Raw genomic sequence first — 14,936 nt, 5'->3', positions numbered from 1 at the left:
ACCCCAGTGCCTGGCCCGCGCCTGGCACGAAGTGGGCATTCACAAAGGCATTCACTGTCAAGTGAATGAACAAGTGAACGGTAACAGTTTAAAACTAACACCTCTAAATAAAACACCTCTTTTAGGAACCAACAGGCAAAGGTCCTGTGGAGCCTCCGCTATTTGAACACAGGGCATTCATTTCCCCCAGGTCAGGGTTACCTCGGCAGCCCCCCGCCAGGAGCGCACAGCTTCCTCCAACTCGGGCGTGTGGCTCATGCTGGAGAAGCCGCCGCCACCGCTGTTCTTTTTGTCTGGCACAACCACCTCGGCAAAACAAGAGTGAGCCACCGGCTGGACCTTCTGTAAGGCCTGGGTCAAAAACTGGAAATGGACCTGCACCACTGTCAAGAAACATCGCCCCAACACCTGTGAAAACAAGAAAGCCAGGGGGTTTAGCTTGTGCGTCTACTGCATTCGTGCGATACATTGTTAACTACCAATATGGGCAGAAGGTAACGGTACCCAGAAACCTGAAATCACAGGGAGTTAGAGAGTCACCATGCTTTAGAAGGATCTTTGCGCTCACATTTGCACCTGGGTGCCTGATGTCTACAAGACAAAATGTTTCAACCAAATAGCAAACCCCAAGGTTCAAAAGGGCCCTCCCAGTTCCCACCCAGCCCCCTACTCCTCTTCTCCATTCCCCTCACGTGCTCTCTGGCTCACACTAACCCTGGTTGTCTTTGGGCTCCTAATGAACCAGAGGAACTCACAGTTCCAGTTATGTGCACACAGCATTCAGAAGGCACAGTAAAAGCCATATGATTGAAAATCTGAAAGGTCAGTTTGACTCTAAGAATTCTATTAGAAATGGAATCCAAAGATACAAGTTATTTTGGTAACAGTGTTATTAACATAGCTCTATGTCATAATTTCAGTCTTAGGAAACAAAACTGATAGACCAGTCTTCTAGGAGTCAAGAAAACATACTGGATAACTCTATTTGTCACAACAGTAGAAACTCACTCTCCTGATACATATCAGTAGTTAGTTGGTTGATGGAGCACTCCATTAAAGTAGGGAATTCATTAAAGAAAAAAAATATATATATATACAAGGGTGACTGGGTGCCTCAGTCGGTTAAGCGTCTGCCTTTGGCTCGGGTCATGATCCTGGGGTCCTGGGATGGAGCCCTGCCTCGGGAATCCCTGCTCAGTGGAGAGTCTGCTTCTCCTTCTCCCTCTACCTCTCCCCCTTTTTGTGCTCGCAAGCTCTCTCTCTCTCAGGTAAATCAATAAAATCTTTTTTTTTTAAGATTTTATTTATTTATTTGAGAGACAGAGAGAATGAGAGATAGAGAGCACAAGAGGGAAGAGGGTCAGAGAGAGAAGCAGACTCCCTGCTGAGCAAGGAGCCCGACGTGGGACTCGATCCCGGGACTCCAGGATCATGACCTGAGCCGAAGGCAGTCGCTTAAGCAACTGAGCCACCCAGGCGCCCGATCAATAAAATCTTTAAAAAAATACTATATACATAATACTATGCTAATATACACTATTAATATATAACTATAATAATTTATATGCCAAAAATACTATATACCATAAATATTTTAAGATACAAATGTGCATTTATCTGCCACCCTTGGCAATCGCCAAAACTATTCTCTGAAATTTTTTTTTTTTAGATTTTATTTATTTATTTGACAGAGAGAGAGAGAGAGCACAAGCAGGGGGAGCGGCAGGCTGAGGGAGAAGCAGACTCCCCGCTGAGCGAAGAGCCCGATGTGGAGCTCGATCCCAGGACCCCGGGATCACAACCCGAACCAAAGGCAGCCGCCTTAAGCAACTGAGCCACCCAGGCGCCCCTATTCTCTGATGTTGTTATTCCCTCTTTGCTTTCTTGAGATAACCCTAGCTACAAGGTGTTCTCTATGATTTCCTACTTCTTTTTCTTTAAAGGAGAGCAAGAGAAGTGCCTGGGTGGCTCAGTCAGCTGAGCATCTGCCTTTGGCTCAGGTCATGATCTCCAGGTCCTGGGATCGAGCCCCACATCGGGCACCCTGCTCAGCGGGGAGTCTGCTTCTCCCTCTGCCCCTGCCCTCTTTCAAACAAACAAACAAACAAACAAATAAATAAAACTTCTCTAAAAAATTAAAAATAAAGGAGAGTAAGAACTTGTCACTCACAAAGCAACTTGAGCAGAGAACTTCCAGATTACTGACATCTTCCCTTAAATTTTTACAGTTGTTTTTCCCATACTAAATTTGACAACAACAACAAAACTATCTGCAACTCTTTTATCATGTTCCATAACACTCACATTTTTTCCATGGAGGGTCTATCATATTTCATTGGCTCACACAGTAGATTACTTACTCAAGAAATTACTCTATTGAGTTTGCAATTTATTCAACTGGTAGGAAGCACAGCTGAGAGGGCCCACTTGCTGCCAGCGCTCAGTGCAGTGCCTTGGGGAGGCGGTAACGGTTGGGGAATGGTTTCCATTGCTTTTACAAGGAACTAAAATCCGACCCCGGTGCTCACCCTCCGGCCTAGTCCTGTCCCTTGAAGCACCTAAAAATAAGACCCAAGTCGGGCCCTCTCACCTTCCAGCACACAATTTTTAGATGCTGTCCTCTTCCATCTCCACTGGTCAGAGCTCTGCTTCCTGGAGAAAAAGTCAGGCAAGTCTCAGTGGTAACTTGTAACCACTTGTTCCCTCTGATTTTCCCCTGTGGAAGTCACCAGGGCCAGACTAAAACAAACAAACTCACACAAATCTCACACCAAAGCATCAGCCCTCTATGGAGAACAATTAGAATTGGAGGCTGAACTCCCACCCAAACCTCCTGGGTCTCCACTCATACCTGCCTCAAAGCTCCTCCCCATCAATGATCTGTGCCAAATGGAGCAGGGTGAGGGACACAGAGGAAGCGGCCCTAGCAACCTAGAGTCATGTGACAGGAACAGAATAAACAGCATATATTTAGTCTTGTCCATACTAGCAGCCAGCCTTCATTGAACACTCCGCATGTACTTCACCTATGCTAAAGGTCTACCATGGATTATCTCATTTCATCCTAGGAACAACTGTATGAAGTCATTCCCATTTTACGGACAATAAGACCAAGGCACAGAAAGGTTATGACACTTTGTCACGGGAACACAAACTGGATGTAACAGAGTGGTCACTTGCCTCAAGCGTCTGTGCCCTTTGCCACTGTGCCCCACTGCCTCCAACAGGCTTGAAACAGCTGGGTACAGCTGTGGGCTGGCAGCGCTGAGACCAGGCACACGACAAACTCAACCTTAACTGGCCTAGGCCAGAATGAGGGTATCCTGAAGCCCCACACAGTGCAAACACAGGAGGAAGAGTGGAGCTGGCTCCTCGGACACACAAACTCTTCCTCAGCCTCTTGGCAGGCTATGGGGAAGAGAGGAAGGGGGAAGTGGAGATGCTGGGTACCATTTGCTCTGGGGTCACATTCTTATGGCTTCTGACCAATACAATTAAGTCATTCATTTGTTCAATAAATATGTAATATGTGAATGCCTGATATGTACAAAGCACAACAAAAGGCCAAAGGATACTACAAGAAAGACAATGAGCAAGTCCTTGTCCTCATGAGGGTTTCTTTCTTTCCTTCGGTTTTTTTTAAAAGATATCTATCTATCTATCTATCTATCTATCTATCTATCTATCTATCTATGGGAGCGGGAGAGAAGCAGACTCCCTGCTGAGCATGGAGTCGGATCCAGGACTCAATACAGGACTTGATCTCACGACCCTGAGATCGCGACCCAAGCTGAAATCAAGAGTCGGATGCTCAACCAACCAAGCCACCCAGGCGCCCCATGAGGGTTACTTTCTAATGGTGGGGAACAAACTGCTAAGTTGATATGCTAAGTCAGGGGCCAATGGAGAAGGAACGCAAAGGGGCGAGTTGGGAAGGAAAAGGCTCTCTGAGGGAAGGGCTAAGGGAGCAGGAAACTACGCCTCCCCCTTCTAAAAGGGAAAATTCTGGGAAAAGCCTGATGCAGGCTTTTCATACTTATTCATATTTATGATTAAATCATCATTTATAATTTAATCATAATAATAATTATGAATAATTATTATTCATAATTATTCATGTCCCCGGGTCCAGGATAGGACAGTGCTGCTTGATGGGAGGATGGGGCTGGGAAGGGTGCCCCTCTTGGTAGGATGGTGGAAGGAGGAGGCTGCTGCAGGAATAAGTCGGGGAAAGATGCAGGACGGTTTAAAAGGCAGACATTTGGTATGTTTGACCTTGGATGAGTCATTTAATCTAAATTTTCTTCCCTGTGAATAAGGAATGATGAGAACCAGAGCTCAGCAGTCTTCTTCCTCTCCACCGCCGCCACGATACATGGAGCATCAGTCCTAATTACAGCTGCAACAAAATATCTGTGTTGTGAACAATTCACTAAAAGCCAATCAAATCAATGGCTACCCTGGATTTTGGAAAAGCTATTTCACAGGATATCTCCTCTAAAGGCTTAAAGTAACAGACGCATAAACACTACTTTCTCTTGAGAGAGGACAGAACTCAACCTCCAGCCTGCCTCTGCCCACCTCCTGTCAGAGCCCAGGTCTCCTCCTGTAACAGACCCCACCGGCCTCCCCCGAGACCTGGGCCAGTCCTTGGGGCCTCCTGACAAACCTGGAAGGAAATACACTCTAACGTTGTGAATTCGAAAGCATGCGACCTCAGGGCTGTGGCAGCTATTTTGTCCTTCACATGGAGAACATTGCCTGGACTGCGGGATTCCGTGAGGCTGCAGAACAGATGTGACAACCTGGGGAAATGGGTGAGTGGGGTGGTCAGAGACACCGGAGTTTAAAATGTCGGCGGACAGACACCTGCAGCTCTATCAGCAGCTACCGTTTGTTGAGTGCTGAAACCCATACCAAGCACTTTACTTGCAGTGAAGCAACTCTGTGGGGAAGAGAAATGTATCCATTTTACAGATGATAACACTGAAGCTTTGAGAAAGAAGCCTGCTCCAAGGCCATGCAGATGGTAAGAGGTGGAACAGAGACCTGATGCCAGATATGTTCCAAAAGCTGTGTTCCTAACCATCAGGCCACTCTGTCTCCCTAGGATAGGATCCAGGACGTGGCCACAATAGTGGTGGCTACTAAGAAGAGGGGAGGAGCCCTGTGCAGGAACCCTGACTTCTCCCGCATGGTGTCAGGCCCTGGGGTGGGAAGGGAGACTGGGAGGCATGGCTCCGTCTTCTCTGGTAGTGGAAAAGGGACTGGGACACAAGTATCAAGTGGGGTAGGCTGTGGCACTCCTGGATGGCATGAGTCTCCAAGTTTATGATTCCACAGCAGAGCGCAGCTGCAAAGACTGGCTGGAAACAGCAATGTGAAACAGGGAGAGGGTACAGAGGGCTTGGGAGAAAGAGCAGCTTCTCCCACCTCTTGAGGAATTCCAAACCCAAAAACATCTGTTCAGTCCTTCAGCACATCAGTCTTATTTAAGAATTATGAATAAAGCAATCGGAATTAATTGGCATTTGCATTTTTGAAAGATTAATCTAGGGGCTGGCTGTTGGAGAAGTGTGTGACTCTTGATCTCAGGGTGAGTTGGAGCCCCGGGTTGGGTGTAGAGATTACTTAAATAAATAAAACTAAAAAAAAAAAGAAGATTAATCTATCCATAGCATCCCGAGTTGATGGAATTTCAGACTTCTGCATTAAAAGAAGCCTTTTACTGTGACTTAAATTTCTCATAAAGGCCCAAATCCTGAATAGAAACCATCAGTGACCTTGCCACTCCTGCCTGTCAATGTCCATGGAGCATTCTGGATATAAACAGCCATCAAGGGCGCCTGGGTGGCTCAGTCGTTAGGCGTCTGCCTTCAGCTCAGGTCATGATCCCAGATCCTGGGATCGAGTCCCACATCAGGCTCCCTACTCAGCGGGAAGCCTGACTTCTCCCTCTCCCACTCCCCCTGCTTGTGTTCCCTCTCTCGCTGTGTCTCTCTCTGTCAAATAAATAAATAAAATCTGTAAAAAAAAAAACCAAAAAACAAAAACAGCCATCAAGGATCTACCAAAGGGAAACCTTGTTTTCTGGAACTCACTGATGGTGGCGGGAAAGGGTATGAGTTCACTTTTCCATATCCATGTACACATACCACATTTACAGCTAAGGGTGTTGTGTTGATGGACAGAACCAGAAAACCTTTTCTTTTTGGTGATGTTTACATTTTATTAATTAAAACAGGTTTTGGTTTAAGGTCATCCTGTTTTGAATCCCAAAAGACCATGCTCTTTCTACACCACCGATGCTGAGGATCAATGGAACTCTACCTTCCTAGAATATTTCAAAATTTGGTTTTAGTTACTGCCGTTCTACGGCCAAGAAAGGCCTGACTCAGCCCTGAATATACGCCTGTGGTGGGATGATGGAATGCCCAAATCTACTCCATCTCCCAACATGCCTTGTGATTTTCACATTAAAACACACAGTGTCTCACCAAGTTCATGTTCTACTCAACCTCACTTAACAATCTGTCTTTCTCACATCCCCGGAGTGAAGGACAAATAAAACTGTCACATACACCACACTGTCAAACATTTCCAGGAATTCTAGCACTTTTTTCTGATCAGTTTAAAAGTCTAGAGTGAATGGAGTCGATCTGGATTGGCCGCTTTTATCAGAAATTCCAAAGTTATTCACTCATTTCTTTCTCTGCAATATTTACTTCTACCTTAAACATAACAGTTGGTTCCAAGTATCCTCAACCTTGCTCTTTTGTTCATATGATAATTCCAGAGTTATTACATAATGACCTAACCGATAGACCAGAATGTGATATAGAGACCTAAATGTGTCTCCAGAGAAATAGAGAATGCAGTGGACCATGCCCAGGCTATGGAAAGTGCTTTTCAAAGATTAGATTACGGTATAAAAATGCAAAAAACAAACTTACTGAAATTATGTATAGTCTGACCTAAAAACCGATGACAGCAAGTGTTTAAATATTTAAAAATTTTTATATAAAAAGGCAACTAACAAAACAACAAAGATCTCTTTGCAGTCGGTATTAACCTAAAGCAAGCTGCCACGCTATATATAGGAGAGAGAACAAGGAAAGGAAAGAAAAGCTAACATGTGCCCAAGGGTGGTGGAACCAACACCAAATGCTAATTATTCACATAAGATTATATATATTCTGCCTCTGGACATGCTGCTCTCACCTGCTGGTGAAAATATCAACAGACAGTTTCAGAACTCCTACTTCATGGGCTGAGCACTCTGGTGCACAAAACCTTTTACATCACATAATCACTGCAAACAAATTAGGGGGAAAAAGATCAGCTAAATAAAAATCTACCAAATATCACTAAATAGATATAACCACTGATTACATGTTTCCTATACAGCCTATATTTGTACTTGTAGATGTTTTTTTTTTGTAAAAACTAGATTATGTTTATATGTTCTGTTTTATAGCCTGCTTTCCAAAAGAAAATATATCAACAATTTATTACCATGCCAACCCATATAGGAAGTTTTATATTTTAGCTACATTGCTATAAATCTTAACATAACTAATAAGGATAATTATAAAATATCATTCAGGACATGAAAATGTGAAAGGCTACTCAAGGTAACTAAGTCCACATTAATTATGGTAAACAAAGGACTCTGCTCTTCTAGTAATTTTTCCCATGAAAATGCAAGTTTCCTCCATAAACAAGCGAAGTAATATTGTGGGTTTCTACACGGCAGAGATAAAATATATTTAAGTCACCCAGACAAGCTTATGGGCCTGGGAGCCTATTAGAGTTCAGGAAATTCTTTTTGTTGGTATGAGTGTATTTTTCATTAAAAGTTGTCACTTCAGGGACGCCTGGGTGGCTCAGCTGGTTAAGCATCTGCCTTCGGCTCAGGTCATGATCCCAGGGTCCTGGGATAGAGTCCTGCCCGCATCAGGCTCCCTGCTCAGCAGGGGCCTGCTTCTCCCTCTGCCTGCCGCTCCCCCTACTTGTGCGCACTCTCTCTCTCTGACAAATAAATAAAATCTTAAAAAAAAAAAAAGTCATCACTTCAATCAAGAAGAAAATATTACCACTGGGACATCCGAGTGTTTAAGGCACTGGGACTTAAGAAAATACTAAACTAAAAAAAAAAAAAAAGAAAATACTAAACTATGGCTCAGTCGGTTAAGCATCTGACGCTTGGTTTCGGCTCAGGTCATGATCTCGGGGTTCTGGGTCGGGCTCTGCGCTCAGTGTGGAGTCTGCTTGAGATTCTCCCTCCTTCTCCCTTTGCCCCTCTTGCTCATGCTGTCTCTCTCTCTAAAATAAATAAAACTTAAAAAAAATTTTTCTCAACAGAAAAAATGATTAAAAAGACAAATGGGGAATTCACAAGTGGAAATCCACTCCGTCAACATTATCTTCACCATACAACACTGAGCAGAAGCCCTCTGCATCCCAGTGACATGTCAGTACAGGGCGGTACGTGCCTCACCTGTGTTACTTCACTGAGCTAGGGCTCACCATGCCCACGTGACCGACAGCCTCTGCTATTCACATGGTATTCCTCCTCCCCTTGAGCGCTGTGGCAAGCCTTGGGCTGAGGAGGGGAAGGGGATGTTCCACCTCTTCCCAGCAACACGGGAGACAGTGGGCCGCTCCCCGCTTCCTGAAACACTGGCTTCTCTTGGCTTCCAGGACACTGCACTTGCTCCATCTCTACCTCCCCCTCTGGCTGCTCCCTCAGCAGACTCCTAGGCTGCTTCCCAGTCATCTCCTCACCTCTAAATACTGGAGTGCCTCAGGGCTCACTTGTCCTTGGACTCTCCCTCTGGCTCACTAGTTATATTCACTTCCTTGATGACCTGGTCCAGTTTTACAGCTTTAAATACTGTCTATTGACTCAACTGTTCCCAAGTTCCTATCTCCTGTCTAGACCTCGGCCTTGAACTCCAAATCTGTATATCTGACTATCCACTTGACATTGCCCCTGGGATGTCTAATAGGCACTGCAGACCTTTATTCCAACCTACTCTTGCCCCACGGCTCCCCATCTCAGTAAAGAGCACGACCAGTGATCCAGGTGCTCATGCGGTAAACCCTGGAGTCATTGTCGACCCTTCTTTCTCTCATGCACGCACACACATGTCCCACAGTGCTATATTCAAATAAAACTGCTAGAATATCAACCAGCCTTAAAAAGGAGGGAAACCCTGACGCATGCTACGATATGGATGAGCCTTAAAGACATAATGGTAAGTGAAAGCAGCCGGTCACAAGAAGACAAATATTGTACCATCCCACATATAGGAGGTACCTAGAATAGGCAAATTCAGAGAGACAGAAGGTAGAAAGGTGATTTCCCGAGTAGAGGAGGGTGGAATGGAAGCTATTGTTTAAAGGGAGCAGGGTTTCAATTTGGGAAGATGAAGACGTTCTGGACATGGATGGTGCTGCGGGTTGCACAACAGGGTGAATGTACCGAATGCCTCCGAGCCGTACACCTAAAAACAAGTCCAACTGCTTCCAGTCACCTCCTCTGCTAGCATTCTGTTCCAAGTTATGATCATCTCTTGCTCGGATTAATTACTATAATAGCCTCTTAACTGATCTTCCTGTTCCATTCAATTAGGATTAGGTCTGTCTACACACAACAACCTATGCAGTGGCTTAAGCAAGAGTGATGTTTACTTCTTTCTAAGGTAAAAAATAAACCTAGGGTTCAGCAGTCCAGAGCTGGGATGGGGACTCCCGGGCATCCCAAGGAACCCAGTTCCCATCTTTCTGCTCTGCATCCTCATGCAAGGCTGACATTCTTCCATTGCCTCAGGTCTAAGTGGCTAAACGACCTTCAGCCATTTGCCTGCATTCTAGAGAGCAGCAAACTGGGGCAGCAGACTCATCCCAAACCTCTAGTTACATCTTCACAGACCAGAACTTATTCAAGCGACCCCTAGATGGAAGGAAGGCTGGGAGCATACCCTCTTTTCTGCGCACAATATGCCTGAAAACCAAACAAAACACAAACAAACCCAGAGTTTTGTTGCTAAGGAAGAAGGGGAGACTGGATTTGGGGAGGCAACTAGCAGCATCTTCTCTCTCCCCTAGAGTCTACTTTCCACACAGGAAACAGATTATTATAAAACAGAAACCAGATTGCACTTGCCTGCTCAAAATCTTCCAACGGTTTTTCACTGCCATCAGAAGAAAATCCATAGTCCTTGTTCTGTTCTACAATACCCTCCATGATCTGGCCCCTGACTATTCTCTGAACTTACCTCCTGTCCTTCTCTCAGCTCTGGCCACCCCGCTTTTTTGCTGTTCCTCAGAAATTCTGAGCACAGCCCCTGTCTCAAGTCTTTTGCATAACCCAGTTCCCACTACCTCAGGGTTTCTCAGCATCAATGCTATTGACATTTGGGGCCAGAAACGTCACTGTTGTGGGGGGCTGTCCTATGCAGGGCTGTGTGTCACCAGTGGCATTCCTGGTCTTTACTTAGGAGATGCCAGCAGCACTGGTTGGAGGGGCAGTAACCACAACCTTTCAGATCATATTGTTTTGAATACATTTTCAAATCTTTACCTTTTTTTTTTTTTTTTTTAAAGCAAAAAGCAGAGGGAAATCCCTTTCCCCTACGGTGACTTCTGAGAGACCAAGAGCTGCAGAAGAGCACGAATGTTGCAGCAGAGGGGAGCTTTTGAGTATCCACACTTTTGCTCCGCTGCAGGACTGAAACACAACCTGATGGGTTATGAGGAGAGAAATACCAAGATTCCGCCTTCTCCAAATAAATTTGAATTGAAAATCAGATAAATCGAAGAGCTTTGTGCCCCTGCAAACTTATGTCTTTCAGGATTTGGGGCCTGAGTCTGGTTGCCTAATGTTCCATGCTTCTCTCAGAAACACCATCCCACCATGCGTGTATATGTGCGGGACAGGAAGAATGGGATATTGGTCAGAAGCAGAGAGGAAAACTGAGGTCTTAAAAGATGGCAAAAATTTGTTCCTAAAATATACAGTGAGTCAGTGAAACTCTGACTCCCTAGCACGCAAGTTCAAACCTGCTCCTTCAAACCACTCTGGGCCCTCTGGGGTAACAGTCAAGTTCTTCTCAATGAGTAAGACGTCTCTTACCCTACCCCTAGCATGGAAAAAAATGGGAGATGTCATTTTTGTGACAATCAAAAATACTTCTAGACACTGCCAAGTGTCCTCTGAGGGAGAGCCTATCCTGACCCACTGGTGAATGAACCACACTACTCCCTCTGGAGCATATTGGCCCTTGGAATTCATACGGTCTGATGGTCTTCGCTCAAATGTCCCCTCCTCGGCCTCTCCTCTACCTCTCTCTCCCCCCCATCCTTCTTCGTCTCTCTTTGCAGCACCTCCCACTACCTGACATTACCTTTGCATGTGCTATTTATTCTTCTGTCTATCTTCCCACCTAGGAGCTAAGCTGGATGAGGGTAGGGTCTTTGTTTTGCTCTCTGTTGCGTTCTCTGTGCCTGGTGCATAGTAGACAATCCCTCCTATGTATTTGTGAAAGAAGAGAAGAAAGCAGTTGCTACCCTCCACGTAAAAGTGCCAAGCCAAAGGGTGCCTGGGCAGCTCAGTCTGTTGAGTGTCCAACTCTTGATTTCAGCTCAGGTCATGATCTTGGGGTCCTGGGATCTAGCCCCACATCAGGCTCTGCACTCAGTGCAGGGTCTGTTTGAGGATTCTCTTTCCCTCTCCCTCTGCCTCTACCCCTGCTCACACACACACACTCTCTCTTAAGTGAATAAATCTTAAAAAAAAAAAAAAAAAAAGTGCCAAGCCAAGCCAGGAGCAACATGGTGACTACAGGGCTGAGGGCAGGGCATCAAAAATGCCAGTACCTTTGTGCAAATGACATTGGATTCTTCCCCCCCAAACTCTTTCTGCTTTCTTTCCCTGGACAGCTCTTCAGCAACCAGCTTGCCGCAGACACCAGCTGCAAACCTTGAGGTGACTTTGAGAGTGACACTACCAATAGGCATAGGGGAGATCACAACTACTGTTCAGAAAGGAAGTCTGTAAACCATGCAAGGCTTTCCTGTAAGCAACACTCATCCATGAATGAACAATCAGGTATAACATTTGTTATGGCTTGGAACTGTATGCTTATTCTTTCAAACTAAGAGCCAGTATGTAATTAATGGGTATGCTGTTTAGAGATATGCATAAGGGAATAAAAAGATGTATTTTCTCTATATGTTTCTGTGTGCATATCTATTTGCTACTACCTACAAAAGATACATAAGACAACAGTAGTTATATCTGGCAATGGCATGGAGTTGGAAGGGAGAGTCAGTATTTTTGAAGGAGACTTAGGTCATTCAGAAATGTTTGAATTTTTACCATAAGCATGCACCATGTATAAGAAAAGTTAATTGTTAAAATCAATAACCAACAGTAATATATCCAATGCATTCCCATTAAAATAAGGACCAAAACAAGGATGCTCTTTTTTTATTTTTTAAGCAGGGGGAGTAGGAGAGGGAGAAGCAGGCTTCCCACGGAGCAGGGAGCCCGACACGGGGCTCGATCCTAGGACCCTGGGATCATGACCTGACCCGAAGGCAGACGCTCAACAACTGAGCCACCCAGGCGCCTCGAGGATGTTCACTCTTAAAGCTGATTATTTTATATATTAAAACTTATCGGGGCACCTGGCTGGCTCAGTCGGTTAAGCATCTGCCTTCGGCTCAGGTCATGATCTCAGGGTCCTGAGATGGAGCCCCACCCAGTGTTGGGATCCATGCTCTGCACTCAGCAGGGAGTTTGCTTCTCTCCTTCTCCCTCTCCCTCTGCCCTTCCCCCAGCTCATGTGCTCTCTCTCTCAAATAAATAAATAGATCTTAAAAAAAAAATTATGGGGACACCTGGGTGACTCAGTCGGTCAAGCATTCACAGATGAATAAATAAAATCTTTAAAAAAAATGATGGTCAGCACAACAAGATATATAACTATTGGAAGGGAAGAGATATATGCAGATGGCATGACTACATATGCCAAAAAAACCCCAAGTAAACTAATTGAAACATCAGAATGACTGTATTCAGTCACATGGAAGGAGACAAAATCAAGAGTGTTTCCATATCATAGAAAAAAAAACTTTAAAATATTATTTCATTCATTATAGCTACTGAAATAGAAATTACTTAAGAATTTTCTTTTAAAGATTTTATTTATTTGTCAGAGAGAGAGAGCACACAAGCAGGGGGAGCGGCAGGCAGAGGGAGAAGCAGGCTCCCCGCTGAGCAAGGAGCCCGATGTGGGGCTCGATTCCAGGACCCTGAGATTATGACCTGAGCTGGAGGCAGATGCTTAACCGACTGAGCCACCCAGGCACCCCATAAAAATCCCATTTCATTCTCTATAAAACCTAAATACTTACCAGGGCCTACCTGGTTCTCTACCCTGCCCTAACCTCTTCAGGCCTGGGTAGGAAGTTCTGGGGTAGGGGGCTGGGTCCTGTCAGGGTGAGTGGAGCGTGAGAACACTGAACCAACCGGCAGTCAGGCTTGAGGCTATTCTCCACCTGCACCCACAGCATCACACCTCATGTTTCAGTCTACACATTTATGTCTCGCCCAAAAGGCATAGAGCACTTTTTTTTTTAAGATTTTATTTATTTTTTTGACAGAGAGAGACACAGCAAAAGAGGGAACACAAGCAGAAGGAGTGGGAGAGGGAGAAGCAGGCTTCCCGCTGAGCAGGGAGCCCGGGACCATGACCTGAGCCGAAGGCAGATGCCCAACGACTGAGCCACCCAGGCGCCCCCAACCTAGAGCACTTCTGACTGCCTTCACTCATCTCTGCCCGCTCGCAGCCAGCTCCTGTGTATTTTCTTCCAGAGGGTGGGCGGCAGCAGCCAGGTGAAGAGGAAAGCAGACCAGGGCACTGAGGCCTTCTCCAGGGGCTGGTGAGGCCTCAGGAGGGGTCCTGGAGTGAGCAGGGACTCACGGGGGTTCCTTCACACCAGGCTATTTCTACTTTCCTGGCTCTGGATAGGTCAGCATTAGCGAGAGGGCCAGGAAATGCAGTCTCATGGAGGAATGGACAGGGCAAGCCAGCCCCTCTGCTCAGAGACCGCACCGGCGTGAGGCAGCGGAGGGGCAGGAGACACAAGCCCTGTCTATGCGGGTCCCAGCACTGCTGGCAAATGTCATTTCACGCACATTCAGAATCCTGATTTATAAAGATGAGGGAGGCTGCCAAAACAGGCTGCTATCCAATCCTGTGAGATCTCACAAGCCGACCAGCAACCATAAACATTTAGAATAAAGAATAATTCAGGAAAGCTAGTTCTATGTAAAATTATACTCCATGAACTCTTCTGTTTCTGTCTCCTTCTAATTCACCCACCAAACCTAGTATTTCCCTTATGTTCACTCAAACCTTTTTAGCAACAATGAAATTTTAAATCTTCTCCTCCTAAAGGAAAGCAACCTTGCCATTTTGGTCACCAAAATTAGGAGCACACCTGACTCCTACCTGCTATTGGGGTCCTGCCCAGGGGATGGGGTGGGTTCTCTGTTCTCATTTTCTTCCTTGATTCACTTTTATTTTCTTCATTTTTCTGAAAAGTACCTGCTTTTCTTTTCATCACTACAACTTATTCAATAATACACTCTGTGATACTGTGATTTACAGCAAGAAATGTCTATTTTGGTCTTCTTCCAAGGTTCCCGGCACATAGCTCCTAAAACCGTTGGAATTTTCTGGGTGATAAGGGAGATAAAATGTGCTTTGTTATTCATAACAAGCCTCTACGAACTATACCTGAGTTTATGTTAATGAGGTGACTTCTGAAAAGCCCCTAAGAATGGGGGCTGGTTGTCAGGGGAACCAACCACTGATTAGAGGTTTGGAACTTTCAGCCCCACCCCTTTGGGAACGGGAGAG

The 14,936-nt window shown here is 45.4% G+C and overlaps 1 protein-coding gene across 4 annotated transcripts in view; it reads right to left on the bottom strand.

Annotated features, from left to right (window-relative positions):
- GARRE1 (granule associated Rac and RHOG effector 1) overlaps positions 1-14,936 on the bottom strand; it is an 80,150-nt gene that overhangs the window by 24,537 nt on the left and 40,677 nt on the right. For all 4 annotated transcript variants that reach the window (XM_088027565.1, XM_088027566.1, XM_028123515.1 and 1 more), the window contains one exon: positions 202-408. In XM_088027565.1, coding sequence (XP_087883691.1) covers positions 202-408 — 207 coding nt within the window. The remainder of the gene's footprint in view (positions 1-201; positions 409-14,936) is intronic.

The sequence above is a fragment of the Eumetopias jubatus genome, unplaced genomic scaffold, assembly GCF_037043125.1.
Source record: "Eumetopias jubatus isolate StellerSeaLion01/CBP00866 unplaced genomic scaffold, mEumJub1_p1.0 scaffold_10, whole genome shotgun sequence".
Lineage (NCBI taxonomy): Eukaryota > Metazoa > Chordata > Mammalia > Carnivora > Otariidae > Eumetopias > Eumetopias jubatus.
The sequence above is the reverse complement of the archived record's forward strand: the minus strand, read 5'-3'. Positions and strand labels throughout refer to the sequence as shown.